Below are 19,264 nucleotides of genomic sequence, written 5' to 3'. Positions count from 1 at the left end.
ACACCAATCCACATTATCATTATCATTATTCATTTATTCTATCGACCACAACACAATAAACAACAAACAACAAAAAAATACTAAAACATCTAACGGTTACTAAAGAGCAGAAAGCTTAACATACACACACACACACACACACACACACACACACACACACACACACACACATGCAGGCACGTTCCAGAAACCAAAACACCATACAAACTTGCATACCAGGAATCCTATTACCTTGAACTCATTATTCCAGACCAGGGAGCGAAAAAGAAAACGAGAAAGCGCCCTTTAAAACACAATTGACTTCCAATACAGCCTGTTAAGCTATTAGAAACACACAAAATAAAAACCCGACTAGAAATATAAGAAACACCCTTGAAAACCTCTGTAACTTCCACTACAGTCTGTTGAACCACTAGAAACTTGAAAACACCCTTTGATATACCAATAACTTCCACAAGAACCATGAAAATACCCTTGAAAACCACACTTCCACTACACCTTGTTAAACTATTAGACACATAAAAACGCCCTTAAAAATCCCAATAACTTCTACTACAATCAGTTAAAATAATCTAGAAACAAAAGACACTCTTGAAAACCCCAATAACTTCCACTACAGCCTGTTAAACCATTAGATACATAAAAACATTCTTGAAAACCCCAATAATTTCAATTACACCGTTAAATTATTAGAAACATAAAGACACCCTTGAAAACACCTAATAACTACCACTACAGCCTGTTAAACCATTAGAAACACAAAAATATCCTTGAATACAACAATAACTTCAACTACAGCCTGTTAAATCATTAAGAAACATGGAAACACTCTTGAAAACCACAATAACTTCCACTACAGCCTGTTCAACCATTAGAAACACAAAAACGCCATTAAAAACCTAATAACTTCCACTACAGCCTGCTAAACCATTAGAAACACAAAAATAACCTTGTAAACCCCAATAAATTCCACGACAGTCTGTTAAACCATTAGAAACACGAAGACACCATTGGAAACCCCCAATAACTTCAACTACATGTTAAACTCAGAAAAGAATCTGAGAGGAATAGTTCAGAGGAGTTGTGAGGCAATTAAGTAGTTACGGTAGTTAAGATACATATACAGATAGATGGATAGTTAGCTAGCTAGATAGATAGTCAAATAGATAGATAAATAAATAGTTAATCATTCAATTACACACTCACTCACTTAAATTACAACTCACGGAGCTGAACCTACAAATGTGTGTGTGTGTGTGTGTGTGTGTGTGTGTGTGTGTGTGTGTGTGTGTGTGTGTGTGTGTGTGTGTGTGTGTGTGTGTGCACGCGCGCGCCCGCGCACCTGGCGGTTTCCAGGCAGGTGAGCGTGGTTCCTGTACCAAACTTGTCATTTTTCACGACCAGAAAAAGAGAGAGAGAGAGAGAGAGAGAGAGAGAGAGAGAGAGAGAGAGAGAGAGAGAGAGAGAGAGAGAGATGAATAATGAATGGAAAAAATAAGTGGAAATAAAAAGGAAAAAGAAAATTAGGTCAAATGAAGAAGAGAATAAGGAAATTAACAAAAGAATAAGCAATAATAGAATGAAAAAACAAAAACGAGGACAAGCAAGTAAACAAACAAGGGAAAAAATGGAAAAAAAAGAAAAAGCACTATCACAATGACCTGGAGATCTTCCTGTTCTCCTCCTCCTCTTCCTCGTCCTCCTCCTCCTCTAGCGTAACAGCTCAAGTACCTCCCTTTATGACCTTGTGTACCTGCATGTATTGTACTTGTGTGTGTGTGTGTGTGTGTGTGTGTGTGTGTGTTGTGAGTGTCAATGCGTATGTGACGTTAGAGGTGTGTGAGAGAGAGAGAGAGAGAGAGAGAGAGAGAGAGAGAGAGAGAGAGAGAGAGAGAGAGAGAGAGAGAGAGAGAGAGAGAGAGAGAGAGATTGCAACATATACAAACAAAACACAATGAAAGACAAAGAAAGAGCAAGGAAAACCAACAGAGAGAGAGAGAGAGAGAGAGAGAGAGAGAGAGAGAGAGAGAGAGAGAGAGAGAGAGTTTGTGTGTATGTGCGTGTGTTTCCGGATAAACCTAACGTTCCATTACGCCATCACCACCACCACCACCATCACCATCACTACCACCATCACCACCACCACTACCATGAATAGTGAAATTAACACCATACTAACGACAATAATGATAGAATGATAAAGGAATGTGATGGTGATTGATAAAAAATGGTGAAAGAGAGTAAATAAAGATAATGAGGAGATATGAAGAAAATGATAATAAAGAATGGTGAGAGAGAGAGAGAGAGAGAGAGAGAGAGAGAGAGAGAGAGAGAGACAGAGAAACGATAATGGTGAAGAAAGATACCTGAGATGAGGAGGCTTGAAGAGGATATCTGAAGGACCTCTCTCTCTCTCTCTCTCTCTCTCTCTCTCTCTCTCTCTCTCTCTCAAGGTAAGATTTTCTCTACTCATCCTTATATAGTAATTTCTCTCTCTCTCTCTCTCTCTCTCTCTCTCTCTCTCTCTCTCTCTCTCTCTCTCTTCTCTACAGTTGACCTTGAAGATGCAAAGCGCCGTATGTCTGTCTGTGTGTGTGTGTGTGTGTGTGTGTGTGTGTGTGTGTGTGTGTGTGTGTGTGTGTGTGTGTGTGTGTGTGTGTGGAGGCCTACAGGTGGACATCCCTGTATAGGCTGGCCGTTTACAGTATACTTGAACACACCTCTCTTCCATCACAAGTAGAACACAAGAACGCAATAACAAGGCGAACCAGAACAAACTGCCAGGGATGCGCGGAACAGGCCCTGTATTATCATAACATACGTAACGATCTATACTACATACTACTCTAGGTTTACGGTGACATTTATCCATAAATTCAAGACAATTATCCGTCTTTTGGCTAACTATTTCGTATTTGTAAGGGGAATGGCGATTGAGTGAATCTTTTTCTTTTAATTATTATTATTATTTTTTTTTTGGTTGTTGCCGGCATGATGATATTTATCCATACATTTAAGACATTTATCCGTCTTTTGGTTAACCCTTTTGGATCGGTAAAGGGAATGGGCCTTATCTTTATTTTTTTGTTGCCCTTTGCCAGTCATTCCCTCTTACATAAAAAAAAGATAATGTATGAAAATAACAAGGGTAGGTGAACAGCAATCGATGGTTTTCTGGAGCAGGTAACCGACGCCCTCCACTGCCAACTCGTGGTGGCTCCCGACGGTGGGAGGCGGTCACAGATTACCAAGAGCGCGGGTGATATGCTCCGGCCAGCACGGCAGGGTTTGTTTGTCCATTGTTATTCACCAGCTGTGTGGCGTACATATCAAGGTTATTCACTGGCGATGAGTTAGTACCGCTCCACATTACTTGTGCACTGCTTTAAAGAGAAGAGGAGCAATGCAGGAAATGTACCACTCAACATAACATCACAGACAATGCCACCGTCTTTTTTTTAATAATATTTATTATTACTATTTATTTATTATTTATTATCATTATCATTGTTACTGTGTGAGTTGACATATCGGCTGATTGTACAGTAAACACGTCGGGCGGCCCGAGGCCGTGGCGTAGTGGATAAGGTGGTGAGCGTGAGATCGGACAGACGTCCACGCATAGGTTCGAATCACATAACATACTGCTTTGAAACTATGCCATTTGCCGAGTTGTTTAAAGTTGCCTACATGTCACCTTGATACCCAGGTTCTAGGTGGTTACACCAAAGATGCGCTTGGATGATGATATGGGTACCACTATAAATAAAATTGTCTGCGCCACTAATGGGCGGAAGCTGAACAGCACTTCCAACATATACTCTTCAAATATGCCTATAGGCGTTATAGGCCATAACATAAAAATTTATTTTTTTTAAACTCAGGAGCACCGCGCTTCGCTCACCTGCTGTGCACGCCGTGATTGGCACATACACCCTTGGATGTCTCAAAATACCCGTCATCACGCTCACCTCACCTCAAACCCCTGATCCAGAATAAATCAGTCACATGCGAGCGTGATGCAGCGCTGGGCAAGCAGGGATGCATGGCCCGTGAAGTCGAGGCAGGACGGCCGGCATGCAGCCACCAGCTTCCCGTCACCACGTTTACACTTATCTATGGTGTGTTAACGATCTGTATTTATAAACGCTTTGCTTTCTCACCATGACTAGTTTCCAAGGCCACAGAGACTATTAGCGGGGTTTTCAAGAGTGTTTCTCCAATTAATAGTGTAGATTTCTTGTCAATCTGCCCCTAGAACAGTAAAAACACCTTAAAAACCAAGTGAAAATTTAAATAAAGCCTTCTGAAATAGTGGAGGTGAAGCACAGAAGTGTTTGATAATACGAGCCATGTGGCTTGGAGGCCACATCGGCGCCACTAGGCGGCAATTGGCTGCGCCACAACTCAAGCGTGCTCTGGCTACCCACACTGTCACTAGCAACACCAGGGATTTACCAGCCACCACGCCCACACCCGACACTCCCTCTATAACACATGCCTAGGCTTGCTTAAGGTATACAACAAAACAACACAAGGTAAGCTGCAACATCACACCACACCCACCACGCAACACTCATTGCCACTGTACCAAATACACCCACCACACCTACAAAGCCTCCCCACCCATACATTTATCACATGTCTCAAACTTACCTATACACGATCCTATCTCCTTGCATCTAAGTTTTTGTTCTTTTTTATGTAAGAGGGGAAACTGGCCACGGCCAACAACAACAAAAAGAAAAAAAAATGAATAAATAAAACGATACCCACTTAATTGCCAGTCCCCCTTGCAGGTCAAAGGATCCGCTGAAAAAAAAAGTGACAAATGTCAAGTCGTAGGAAGATGGAAATACAGAAGCAGGTAGGGAGTTCCAGAGTTTACCAGTACTTGGAAGGGGAAAGAAAACCGTAGTGTAGTGGCCATTGAAGGGGAAAGAGCCGTGGTGTAGTGGCTATCGCCTTGCTTCCCTACACTACACCCAGACACCCATTCACTACGCTGGTCAGACTGCCAGAATAGGGAAGGCTGACTAAATCTCTACGCACCTTGTCCCGAAGTGTCTCGGTCCCGAAGTGAGTGTCCCTGTGTCCCGGTAACCCAGTGTCCCGAGGTGAGAAAAAAAGAAAATAGGAAGATAAACTAATAAATGTCGTGGTCTGTGTGTTCCGAAGATGTCTCACTGTACCACTGTCCCACTATCCTGTCTCGGGGTCAGGGAATCAGCATGATAATGAATGGTGCGGTGAGGACAAGTGCTGGTGTACTGTTTGCCCTCAGCTTCACCTTCAAATATAGTGCCATGAATAGTGTGAATAGTCTGTATGCGTATCTGTCTATCTATCTCTGCATGTGCATCAGAATCCATACTTTTATAAATAGCGCATGTAAGATTATTTTGAGTGCATCCATGCATGTCAAACTCCCCCGTCAGAATGTAAACAATGCTATTTTAGTGTATGGTTGGTAGCTTTGTGCAGGTGTGCATTCTAAAATCACACAGAAACTCTAATTGTTCTAAAAATAGTGTATGAAAAGAAGTGAATGTGTATTTGATGTACATACCAAAATGGATATATATGAATGTTAAAAATAGTGTATAGAAAGTGTGTGTGTGTGTGTGTGTGTGTGTGTGTGTGTGTGTGTGTGTGTGTGTGTGTGTGTGTGTGTGTGTTTGTGAGTGTGTGTAAGAGTGCGTGTGTGAGGAGAGTAAGGGGCAACACAATTACATCCGTGATTACGAAAGCTAGTGAGAGGCACATCACGCAAGCCCTGGGTAAACAAATACACAAACACAAACACCTTCACTGCACACGTCACTGGCGGGACGAGAAGGGTGGTGGGGTCACGTAGCCTGAATCTTCTCAGGTTAGGTTAGATTAATTAGGGCACCTCACGCTTCTATACCCTGCCACGCCAATGCCATACCACTTGCCAAGGCGATCAATCACACGTGCCAGCACTGGCGGAAGTGTCCTCCATCAAGGCACGGCTTTCCAGAGGTAACGTCTTTTCCAGCAGCCTCTTGTTGTCAGTCAAGGCATCACTGGAACCACGTGTCAAGTCCACAGGGATGGCAATGTGTGAGCACGGGTCAGGAAAGGATGAAGGATTGTCAAGACCTCATGTGTATGCAGTGACTGCCTGCCATCTTTCTGTCTCCAGTTCCAGCATCCTCGATGGCTCTACACAGGCGTGTGGTGCGTTCAGATCGGGAACTTCCTGACGCCAAGAAGTGCACTGGGAACGCTGCTCACGTGATGTTTTCCTGCAGGCAAACACTGCAGCATATTGAGAAAGGTCGCGTTGCGAGGTCTTCCGGCAGACAGGGCGGCACAGGTCTCTGACATGGTAATATGAATGGCCGCATGGCTTGTGGGGATGACCACTCTGACCAACTGTATAAGGCGGTGCCACTAAGCAGGCAGCGTTGTGCTGGTCAGAGTCTGATAGGCACCATCACCACCAGACGTCTTGTGTGTGAGGGCGGTGCACCAGCCGTGACAGAGTGGCTGGAGGGAGAGCGTGAGGCAATGGGAGGAGGAAAGGCCTTTGTTTGGCAGTGAAGGCCTTGTGGCACAGCACCGAGATGTTTGGCTGCTTGCTAGTGGAAGGACATCAACATCTTGGAAAACTTGGCACACCTTGGTGGCGTCGTTCATAACAAGGGTGGCCACGTCCTGAATCATGATGATGGCTGCCCTGCCCCACGGCGCTGGAATTCAGTCACCATGGGGAGTGACACTGTCCGTGCTTCTACAAGCAGGAACAGGACAAGATTTAAACCGCCGTCACGTCTGGACCCTGAACTCCTCTAATAATGAGGGACACACACACACACAGACACTAATGGCTGACATGTGGAGATGGAAGCAAGGATACTACTGGAGTGTCTCTGTGTCAAGCCAGTGACTCTTCAAAGACTGCATCCACTAATTTCAAAGGCCACAGAGACCATTACCACGGTCCTCAAGACTGTTTATCCTGTTATTTATGTAGAAATCTTACCAATCTGTTACTAGAACCGCAAAAACATCCTTGAAAAAAAACACTAGCCCCATAACCACGACAATATTCAAAGGGCAGAGGGACGAACAGACTAGCTATCCTGTTATTAATCCACAAATCTTACTAATCCGCCACTTGAAGTACAAAAACACCCTTAAAGACCAGTGTCACTTCAAGGAAAGCGTCTGGAATGTAATGGAGACGCGGCGCAGAAGTGTTTCAGAATACGAACGTGATTGTGTCCCCAGAGCTATTGTGTTCTGTTATACAATCACTTGGTATGGAAGGGCCAGCAAAGAGAGGCATCTCTGGAAACCCCCACAGTGAAGTGCTAAGGAGGCTGAAATGACAAGGTTGGGAAAGGGAAAGGGAGTAAGATGACAAAGGGAGGGAAAGGGACGGAGGAGGATAAAATGATGATCCTTTTGGTGTATGTTATTGACTGATAGACTGATTGACTTAGTGATAAGTTGTAGCTGTTAAAGTCGGTTAATTTACCTATCCTATATCTATCAATCTATTTATCTATCCATCTATCTGTTTCATTCCCACCACCATCACTCCTCCTCTTAACCATCTACAAAATCGTAAAATAAAAGGGAATTTCCATAGCAAATCGTCATGAATAAGAAGAGAGAAGAATAAGAATGAGAAGGGATTACGTCACGGGACGGAGACCAGGAGATGAGAACCTTGAGATAGAATGAGGTGTTTACAAGATCAGACAGACAGAAATAGAGGGAATAAAATGGCAGACAAGTAGATACAGGTTAAAAAAGCAGGTAGATTGAAAGATAGACGGACAGGTGGAGAGAAACACAGACAGACAGACAGACAAACAAGTAGATACAGATTAGAAAAGGTAGGTAGACAAACAGAAAGAAAGAAAGATAGACACGTAGATACAGGTGGTTGAAAAAAGCAGGTAGATTGATAGATAGACAGACAAGTGGAGAGACATGAATAAAAAGACAAAGGTTGATAAGATTAGAAAAGGCAGGTAGACAAACAAACAAACAGACAGACAGACAGGCAGAAAGACAGACAGGTAGATACAGGATAGAAAAAGCTGGTAGACTGATAGACAAGTAGAGACGAGAAAAAAAAGACAGAAAGGTAAACATAAGTGAGAAAAGACACGTAGATAGACAAAGACAGACAGACAGGTAAAGACAGGTAGGAAAAACAGGTAGAAACAAAAACAGACAGATAAACAGGAAAAAAGACAAGATAGGAAGATAAATACAGGTAAGAAAAGGTAGAAAGATAGACAAGTAGACAAACAGACAGACAGACAGGGAAATACAGACAGGTAACACAATCTTGGTTTAGTGGGGTGTTGAGAGTCACTTTAGGAATAATTTAGATGGATAATAAAACCAGGTTGTGTAAAGAGAGAGAGAGAGAGAGAGAGAGAGAGAGCGGTTCTCTCTCTCTCTCTCTCTCTCTCTCTCTCTCTCTCTCTCTCTCTCTCTCTCACACACTCACTAAATAGGCCACATTAAGAGTTAGCCTGACCTCCCCTTCCTCATACTAAGGTCAAATTTATTCCATATTCGCGCAACAAAATAAACAATTGAAGTACGGAAACGAAAAACGCGCAACGCAAGCTAATCTTCCTCCTCCTCTTCTTCCTTCTCCAGTTCTTCCTCCTTTTGCAATTTTATAAGGAAATGCTTCGTTATTTGTGAAAGATAATTTGTTGTTGTTTTGGGATCTTAATGTTAAACAGAGAGAGAGAGAGAGAGAGAGAGAGAGAGAGAGAGAGAGAGAGAGAGAGAGAGAGAGAGAGAGAGAGAGAGAGAGAGAGAGAGATTCACTTATCATTTGTTTCTTCTCCATATCACCATTACTTGCATTACTATCATCATCATCATCACTAACACAATTATCATCATCATCATCATTTCTTCATCCATTCACTATTCACACATTTTCCTTTATATATCAACCACTATTTAAACACAATCATCACCATCACCATCAGCACCACCACCATTATCACCATCATCATCATCATCATCACCACCATCATTCATTATTCATCTCCTTAACATATTCCTTTCTTCTTTATCATTTCCTCGTATTCATTATCCTCTTTCAAAACTCTCTCTCTCTCTCTCTCTCTCTCTCTCTCTCTCTCTCTCTCTCTCTAAGAGGAACCACTTGAGTTGCCCTTAGAAGTTAAGTTTAGCTGCCAGGAACCACCAGAAGGCCGCCATATTACTGATGATGATGATGGTAGTGGTGATGGCCCTTCTCTCCTTCCTACTCCTCCTCCTTTTGCCTCGCTGAAATAGGTATAGTTTCAAGAGGTTATATTTCTCTTCCTCTTCCTCCTCTTACTCCTTCTCCTCCTCCTTTATGTTCTTCCTTCTCTTTATCATTGTCGTTATTATCTTATTTACTAATTTATCACCCATTCCTGTTTTTCTACTTCTTTTTCAATTCCAGCTTTTCTTTTCTTTTTATTTTCTCGGTCATTCATTCATCTACTGTTCTTTTTATTGTTTCCTATGATTTTATTTACATATTTTTCTATTTGTGTATTTTCTAACTCTTTTCATATTACTTTTTAATTGATGTACTTTCCTTATCAACATTTTTTTTCTTCTGGATCACTTTTCATTTTGTTTATTTCATCATGATTTTAATTCATTTGTTTGTCCAATCTTTCACTATTCTCATCTTTCTTTCATCATCCCTCTTCTTTTTATTCATTTTCACTATTTAATTCATCTTTTTGTCTTTTCTTTCACTATTCATTCATTCATATACACCCTATCCTCATCTTTCTTTTATAATCTTCTTTCTATCATCTCTTCTTTTCATTCATTTTTCATCTTTTTTTTTTACTATTTCTTCATTAAAATACCACCGAACTCTTATCAACATTCACTTCACCATCTTTCCCTCGTGTATCTTTCTTTTATATTCTTTATTTTATCATCCACCTTCTTTTCATTAATGTTTTCTTTTCACCATTTCTTCATTAAAATACCCTCGTGCTCTCATTTCCACCATCTTTGCTTGACTCAAACACCCTCAGCTCACCATCCCACTCTAACCTGCACGTGGACTGCCATCTTAGTGGGACTTTTTTTTCATATTTATTTTATGTTGCTCTTCGCCACCTTTACCCTTTCACATAAAAAAAGAAAACATTACCACACTTCAGTACCTTTCATTACATCGCTTCTTATACTTTTCATTACTAGTTTCTTTTTTTTTCTCATTTCTTACTTTTTGCACCTTTAATCGTACACTACAGCAAGTTAATTACCCTTATAACTAACACTCTCTCTCTCTCCATCTACAGAGAAGAGAGAAGACAAGTCTGGGAGGAAAGGAGAAGAGGAGAGAAACGAGCGAGTGACCTTGAATAACCTCAACCAAACAAACCCAAATCACCATGACCTACCGCCGTCTGCTGCCTCTACTAGCTGCCCTCTCTGGTGAGCCGGGCGTTTTTTTTTTTTTTTTTTTTTGCTGTTGGTGGTGGTGTAGTGTTTGTAGTTTACCTTGTGCCGTTGTTGTGTTGTTTCTGTTTCATTTGGGTGTTCTTGTTATTATTGTTGTTATAAGGTTTCTTTTTTTTTTTTTTGCATGTTTTTTTGTTGTTTTTTGTTCACTTTCTACAGTTATTTGAATTATCTTCATTTTGCATTTAGTTTCCATTTTTTTTTTATGTATTTCTTCATTATGTGGTGGTGTTGTGTTGTTTCTGTTTTATTTTGATGCTCTTGTTATTTTTCTTGATAAGATTTTTTTTTTTTTTTTTACTTTCTGTTATTATTTGGGTTATTTTCCTGTTTTTCTTACATATTTCTTCATTATACATCTTTCTTATTAACTACAAAGTAAAACTCAAACAGCAGCGGTCACAGAATACCTTCCCTTTCACTACACCACATAATATATATACATCAACACACACCAAATTCACAAACACACACACACACACACGCACACACACACACACACACACACACACACACACACACACACACACACACACACACACACACACACACACACACACACAAGAAGAAATGAAAACTCAATAAAAACGATACACCTTTAGCCTTCACTTTTCATTTCACCACCTGCAAAGAAAACAAATCCTTAATCAACACAAGAGTAGAGCCCAAAATAAAACTACAGGGGCCACAGCATGCCTCCTTTTGGTCACTCATCTACAGAGTCTGAAAATGACCTTGAGAACGTAGCTTTCCTTTTTACACCATCTCAAGAGCCAGCCCAGCGCCACACTACGATATAGGGTTTCGTAACCACCTCTGCCCTACGCTCTGTTGCCCCACGACCTGCCATGAGGGAGGCGAAAGGTGGAAGGAAGGAAGGGGAGAAAGGGAGAGACTGGCAGGGAGAGAGGATTTAGAAGGAATGTAAAAAAGTTATGTTTAAGAATTAGATGTATAGTTTGTGCTGTGAATGTTTGGCGAAGGGGAAAATGACAGCTAGGTTTAAGTATAATGTTTAACCTATATAAGGAAGGAATAGATAGGGGAAGAGATAGAAGGGAATAAATAAGTTTGATGTGCTGTGAATGTTTGAGAAGAAAGGGGAAAGACACAGAATTAAGAAAGAGAAGAGATTTTTATATAAGGAAGAATAGATGTATAAGAGGTTGTGTTGTGAATGTTTGTGGAAGAAAGAGGTTTGGGAAAGGGAAGAGATTGAGGGATATAAATAAGTCTGATGTGCTGTGAATTTTTGTGAAGGAAGGGAAGGAGACAGCTAGGATTACGAAAGAGAGGAGAAAAGATGTTTATATAAGGAAGAATAAGGAATAATACATGTATAACCTCTTCAATACTGAGACACATTTTTACCTTGATTTATGGGCGTGATTAGAGTTTTATTTACATTAAGAAGGGTCTATGGAGGTTTGAAGATTAATGACCAGAATCTTCACTATTCTAATCCCAACACATTTCTGAATCTGTATGAAATCATCAAAATAGTAACCAGAATGAATATCGAAACATGTCTTCGTGCTGAAGAGGATCAAGATGAGAAATGTGATATATGATAGTAAAAGATTAATAGGGAACAAAATAATAGAGAAGGGAACCGAGTGACGTGCTTGACGATAAAGTAGAAAAACTAAATAAAAGGAAACAAAAAGCATAAAATACAGTAATAAGCAAAATGAATATGAAAATATGTCATGGTGCTGAAGAGATTGAGAGTTTGTGATGTGAATATTGGTGGGGAAATGAGAAGAGAAGTTTGAGAAAGAGAAGAAATGTTTATATAAAGGAGAATAGATATCTAGATTAAGCAAGGTATAATTACTGCAATGCGTAATATAAAGACCCAAAAAAAAAAATAAACAAACAAAAAAATAAAGACAGGTAAAAAATAACTCGATGAATAAAAAAAGAAAATATTATAATAAAAGCAAAAAAACAAACACACAAAAACGAGGCACAAACAAATCAACCAAATAAAACAAAAGCAAAACAACAAAAGAGAAAAAACATCAACAACAATAACAACAATAATAATAACATCAACAATAAAACATACCATCAAAAACAACAAAAACAAAAACATCTACAAAAACAAAAGAAAAAAAGAAAAACAACAAATACACCACCACCAACAACAACAACAAAAACAATAACAAGTGAATCCGGTTAGAGTTATAGAAGGCTGTATAAGCTTCCAATGCCACGAGGAGAATCTCAGCCACAACCTTTGCATTATACATGGCAATACTGTTTTTATCTTGCTGATGGTTCCATGGGTGGCAGGTGGCGCAATGAATGTTTGACTGCCTCTTACCTCTTGCATTATCCATGAATTGTTTGCACGACTGATTGTTGTTAAGTAAAGAAAGATACGCACTTCTCTCTCTCTCTCTCTCTCTCTCTCTCTCTCTCCTATAAATATATCTTCTTTTTCTTCCCTACTCTTGTTGTCAGGTAGGGAAAGCGCTCTCTCTCTCTCTCTCTCTCTCTCTCTCAGCAAAACACTTCAGTCCCTCCTCTAAACTCTTCATTCTCTTTCTCTCTCCCACCCCCACACACACGCACACAAAACCAAAACAAACCACCACCACCACCATCACATCTGTCCTCTCCTATAGTGATGGCGGCACCCAACAACCACCACCATCACCACCACCGCCAAGGGAACACCACTAACCTGGGAGATAATTACGAGTTTATCTGTGAGTACCTGGCGAGTGGCTCCATCCCGGTGGCCAAGTACAGGAGCAAGAGGACGGGTCTACATATCGTGTTGGCAAGAGTGGAGGGCCCGCTTGTTAATGGTTACTTCACTTTAGGTAAGATGAAGGGAGTTTGTTTATTTTGATTTAGTTGTGAATGTTTGTGTGTGGTTTATGGGTGTTTTGTTTTATTTATTTATGTTTTTATGCGTGTTGTTTGGTTTGTTTGTTTTTTTCACTTAAATCAGTTTTTTGTTGTGTATTGGTCTTTATTTGTGTTTTTAGTATTATTGTTATGATTTTCCAACTCCAAAAAAATTGTAACACCCTATTTTTGCTTAAATTGGTAAAAAAAAGACATCCGAAAACTGTAGAATCCAATATAACAACCCAACCTAATAATAGACTGCTAATGATTACTGGAATCCCTAAATTATTTATAACATTCCTAAAGAAATCCCAAAAAACTGATAAAATGAACCTAGTCTAATAATATATGGCTGTAGGAATAGGAAAAACAAAAAAGGTCTCAACTTTATTAAGGCACACACACACACACACCAGCAGGGAGAGAAGGCATTGTAGGGGGAGGTGGAGTGAAAAGTGTAGCAAGCTGAGGGTAGAATGAGAGCAGCAAACCATGGTAGGCACAGAGTAGCCACTGAGATATGTGTTACCAGTCTTGCCAGGGATGAATGGACAGAGAAAAGTATATCTAATTATAATTGATAAGGTGTAAATGATTACACAAGTAAGATGTGTATTCAACTGATATAAGCACATCATCAATAAAATAAATAAATAAAATAGATAAAAAAAATAATCCTTAGACCCAGTCATGTAGAGAGGTTAGGTTAGGTTAGGTTAATTTAGTCTGGTCCCCATGGGTTGGCCAAGCTACAGATCTCAGGAATGACACCACCACCAGAGCCATCGGTAGCTGTTGTTCCCTTCATGGTGTCTTACACCATATATATATATATATATATATATATATATATATATATATATATATATATATATATATACACACACACACAGGGTGCAACAGAAATACCTCCGACATTTTTCACAATTTAAAGGTTGACAAAAAGAAGAAACAATTATGTAAAATTTATTTTACTGTTTAAAAAAAACAGTTTTTGTTCATTTGTTTTTAAAAATTACATCCTCTAAATGGGGACCTCTATTCGCTGTACACTGTCAGAGACAAATTCTGAAGTTTTCCATAACTTGAAGAATTATTTCAGGCAGTATTTCTGCAATCTTTAGACGAATAGCATCCTTTAATTTTTCAACTCTACCCGGTTAATGTTTGTAGATCTCAGCTTTCAAGTAACCCCAGAGAAAAAAAATTACAGGGGTTAGGATCGGGTGAGCATGCTAGCTATTGAATGTCACTGTGTAAGGAAACCAAATGTCCTGGAAACATTTCTCTCAGAGCTTCCATTGATCTTGCTGTGTGTGAGGTGGCTCCATCATGCAGAAACTACACATTCAGATTGCCAATATCGTTTACTTTTGGTTCCAGAAATATCTGCAGCATCTCCACATATCAGCCAGATGTAACTAACTGAGAGGTTTCTCTCCTCAAAAAAAATAAGGAACTCATACACCTGATTTTGAAACTGCACACCATACAGGCACTCATTCAATCAGACAATCCCAAGGCAGGAGCATGTTTGCGAGCTGAATGTGTAGGAGACTGAGTAACAGAAAGTCTCATAGCTGGAACATTGTCCAGAGTTCAAACACTTTGTGGTCTTTTAAGTGCTGAACCTGTGGCACTTGAATTTGCAACCCATAGCAGTATTGATTTTCTATCGGGAACAGTATCATTCTGACTAACATGTAATGAGCTCAAAAACCTCTCTGTGTCGCAATTACAGATTCACCATTCTTCAAAAATGTTTTTACAGCAAAAGCACGATGTTCACTAGTCCAAACCATATTGCTAGATGAAAACAAATGGTAAGTCATAAGCTAAATGAAAACATCATTGGCACTTCATAAGTTCATTAGCAACACAGGTGAAAGCTTAAAATGTGGGAGGTATATATATATATATATATATATATATATATATATATATATATATATATATATATATATATATATATATATATATATTGTATCAGATATATAACATGAGAAAATCATTATGTTACAAAATTAGTCATTACAATGGTCATAAAATTGATGGGATGTTGTTTGTCAAAAGAAGTGAAAGGTGGTGTGTTTCCTGTGGGTGGGACATGGTGATGCGGCACGGCAGTGTGCGCCTGGCCACATTGCCCTGCCTTGTCCTGCCCTGCCTCCCCAGTGTATGTAACACTCTGTGTGGGCTTTGTTCTGAAATGTTATCTATTCTGCCCCCCTCCCAACCCGGAGCAACACCCACAGCGGCCCCCACCTCACCTACCCTGCCACTGACCCCAGACCCCAGTTGTACTTCAGTTTGCAGCACAAACGTGGCTGCAAGTGGGGTTTACAGGGGGGAGTCAATAATCATGGGTTTTTACAGTCACATTGGTGCTGGCAGATGCATAACACAAATGTATAAAAATAACAAAACAAAATCAAATAAATGGAGGAAGAAAATTTAATGCTCACAATATTTTTGGCATTATTTATTAACTTTCTCTTTCAAATTCAAAGTAGCACTTACCTTAGGCTGATTCACTTCCCAGTTTACTTCCCATGTCAATGAGTTCATCTCCAACTAAGCTGAGAATTTTTGCTTGCTCAGGGTCATCTACAGGTTTGGATGGTGGTCCACCACCCATTCTCATCCTTTCCCAAATTTGGACAGCATTCTTGTTTTCTTTTTTTTTTTTTTTTGGCTCTGAAAAGGATAATCAAGTGGTAAATGTTAGGTGATAAGAAGCATGTGAAAAAATAAACATGTTCATCTATTGCCTGGAAAATGATAAGTGATAAGAAGAATGTAAACAAAAAGCCAAAACAAAAACAAGAAAGGTTCATCTACTGCCCAAAAAATATTAGTCTGAAGATATTAAAAAGAGAAAATACATGTGAGTTCTTTCAACACAAACAAAATTGCATACTGGAGATCCTTTCATGATTAAATTAATATTTAGGTTATTAGATTTGGTTAACCTAACCAAACTTAATCTAACCTAAAAATATCTCTATCTAAGAAGTAGCTAGGCTATCCTACCCTAACCTAACCTAGGTACTTGTGGATTCAATTACTTTCTAGGTTATGTTAAGTTGGTTGGGTTAGGTTAGTCTAATGTAACTTAACCCATCCTAAAACATAATCAATGAAAAAGGGATACTTTTGAATTGGAAATATAAAGGAAAAATATTTTTGCCATTTGAAATGCATATTTGGCAGTTGAACATATCAAATAACAGGGAAAAATACTAGCAAATTCCTCCTTACCACATTGAAATGTGCCAGTAGGAAAAAAATACTATTTTTGGCCACCATTGAAACTGTTTTTATAGGTATTTACAGTAGAAAAAAGAATAAAATACAATATGAAATACTTACTTTCCCTTAGAATGCTCCCATTATTTCTTCAGCTATTGCACGAATCTGGGAGGTCCATATGCTGATGCATTGAAGTGGTTGGCCACTTCCTGCCAGGCTTCCTTCTTCTTCTAGACCAGACAGATATCTTGGCTTTTATCAAATAAAACAGGCTTCCTTTCTTGGATAATTTTACCAATAGCACCTCCTAACAAGGCAGTAAAATACTGACATTTAGTGATGAAGTAGTTTATGCTCAACACATTTTTTGTTGTTTTATTTAACAGCTGGCCTTAGTTAGTGTCTCCTACACAGGCTCTCAAAGTTTGGTAGGTGCCTCCCAAAAACTAAGTCTACAATGACGAAGCTTGTCACCCAACTCGTTAGCAAAGATAGTTATGCATGTGTTCGGATGTTGGTGAGTATGCGGCCAATGTGACATAGTACAACATGATGTTGGGTGTCCTTGGAGAGGTCTGGGAGAGCATAGCTCCCCCTGCTAGAAGACATTTAGGTTAGAGTTAATTAAGTCTAAGGGGGTTGGGGGGCACAGGTTAGGTTAGGTTAGGGTAATGATCCTAGGGGGGGATCTGGGGGGATACAGTCCCCCAGTTTGTCAAGGGGAGGTCTGACAGGGGGCAGCACCCCCCACCTAGCTATATGTTTAGGTTAAGGGGTTCTGTAGACTTTTTTGGTGACAAATTTTGCTAAATTTGTCTCCCCAAAAAAAACTAAGTGCCTCCAACCTTGCTGATGAGGAATGGGGGCATTTAAAAATACTTAAGGAGGTGCTGTTGGTAAGATTTACCCCTTTCTTCAATGAGAAAAATCAGCAACATTAGTCCTCTCATTCTGAGTTATTTGTTTGGTGCGACTTCCTGCCCTAGTATCCATTTCCTGTCTTATGACTGCGTATGCCACCAAGAAATCTTGTATGGATACTGAGAGCAGTTTTACGAGCCCGTGCATCATTAACAAGGTGTGTAGTTGTGCTACACCTTCCAAGTTCGAACTCCCCGTCTCGAGTATTTCAACAAATCCTCGCCAAGAGGATTTGTATCCGTACTCTTGGCCAAGGACTACCTCATACGCGCCGAGTACCTACCAACCACTCTCTTTCCCTTTAAAGTGCTCCAAACACCCACTTTGGATTCAGCGCTTGTTTGTCCTATAAATTTTCATGGCGTAGGTCCGTTGATGCCAAGGAAATAAATGAACTCGCCCCCCCCCCACATCTCTCTCCAGCACAAACAGGTTTCGATCACACTTACCTTCATGTGACAGGTGGACAGGTGAGGTGAACACGTCTTCCAAACACTCAGGGAAGGGGAAAAACTCAGTCACTCACACAAACACAAATCCAAATTTACCGCTGAACAATTCCTGGTCGCCATTGAATGAGTTGACTGCAGAGTGGCGAAACACACGGGAATAAAATCGTCCCGGCAGACTGACGGTAGGCCTGCGATGTTTTAGCGGGAAAATGTCAGGCGACAGGCAGTTTTGCCAAGTGAAAGAGCTATTCTGCGATGTGTTATTTAGTATTCCACATTTTTTAGATCAATTTCAACATAAATTTATGTAAAGAATATTTTATAGTTGTAATTTTAAGTGTTTCGAAGGCGCCAGGTGTCCATTAATATTCGATAAAATATTCTGAAATATAACACTTTCAGAACTTGAAACCGCCAATTTCAACGTTATTACAGGGTAATATTTATTTTATATATTCATCTATTTATTAATTCATTTACTTCGCCATTTATTCATTTACGTAACCGTGTATTTACTTCTACTTCGTTATCCATGTATTTGCTTGTTTGTGTATATATTTATTTATTTGATGTCTGCCTGTCTAATTTCACACATATCACTTTTTTTCTCGTTTTATCACGCAATGGCTGACAAATCCAAATGTTCCTTCTTTTCCACTCTTATTTATGGGAGGGTGGAGGTGCCGCGCCTGTCTATTTTTCCTCCGGTTTGTTCATCCATATATATTTTGCCTGCATACCTTCACGCCTCATATACACTTCCTTTCCTTTTTTATGTGCTATTTTTTGGAAGGGTGAGTTTGCTTATCCTCTCTCTCTCTCTCTCTCTCTCTCTCTCTCTCTGCCGCCAGACAGACAACCATATTTTAACACACTCATTAGTAAAAAAGCTGTTAAAATTAATAAAATCATCAATTAGCCTTTATATCTAATATAAACACCTATTAATTTACCTATTTACCCATCTACATCTACCCCCATCTACCCATTTTACCCCAAACGAGTATTCTAGCATACCTATAACTCAGAAAAACTCAGTAAACCACATATTAAGCTATTTATCAACACCAACACCTATTAATCTACCTATCTACCTCATCTACCTTTCAACATCTACTCTTCTACACCAAAAATTCAATCTACCATACTCAAAACCCAGAAAAACTTAACAAAATCATATATTAACCCATTTTTCCAACACAAACTTGTTAATCTACCTATCTACCTATCAATCCCATCTACATCTACCCTTCTACACCAAAAATATCAATCTACCATGC

The 19,264-nt window shown here is 39.6% G+C and overlaps 1 protein-coding gene across 1 annotated transcript in view; it reads left to right on the top strand.

The window, feature by feature from the left end:
• LOC123515156 (uncharacterized protein C05D11.1-like) overlaps nucleotides 1–19,264 on the top strand; it is a 43,648-nt gene that overhangs the window by 3,518 nt on the left and 20,866 nt on the right. The window contains exons 2-3 of the mRNA XM_045273642.1: nucleotides 10,332–10,467; nucleotides 13,128–13,328. Coding sequence (XP_045129577.1) covers nucleotides 10,425–10,467; nucleotides 13,128–13,328 — 244 coding nt within the window. The 5' untranslated portion in view covers nucleotides 10,332–10,424. The remainder of the gene's footprint in view (nucleotides 1–10,331; nucleotides 10,468–13,127; nucleotides 13,329–19,264) is intronic.

Source organism: Portunus trituberculatus, chromosome 5 (genome assembly GCF_017591435.1).
Source record: "Portunus trituberculatus isolate SZX2019 chromosome 5, ASM1759143v1, whole genome shotgun sequence".
Classification (NCBI taxonomy): domain Eukaryota; kingdom Metazoa; phylum Arthropoda; class Malacostraca; order Decapoda; family Portunidae; genus Portunus; species Portunus trituberculatus.
Note: the sequence above shows the minus strand (reverse complement) of the source record. Positions and strands in the feature narration are given on the sequence as shown.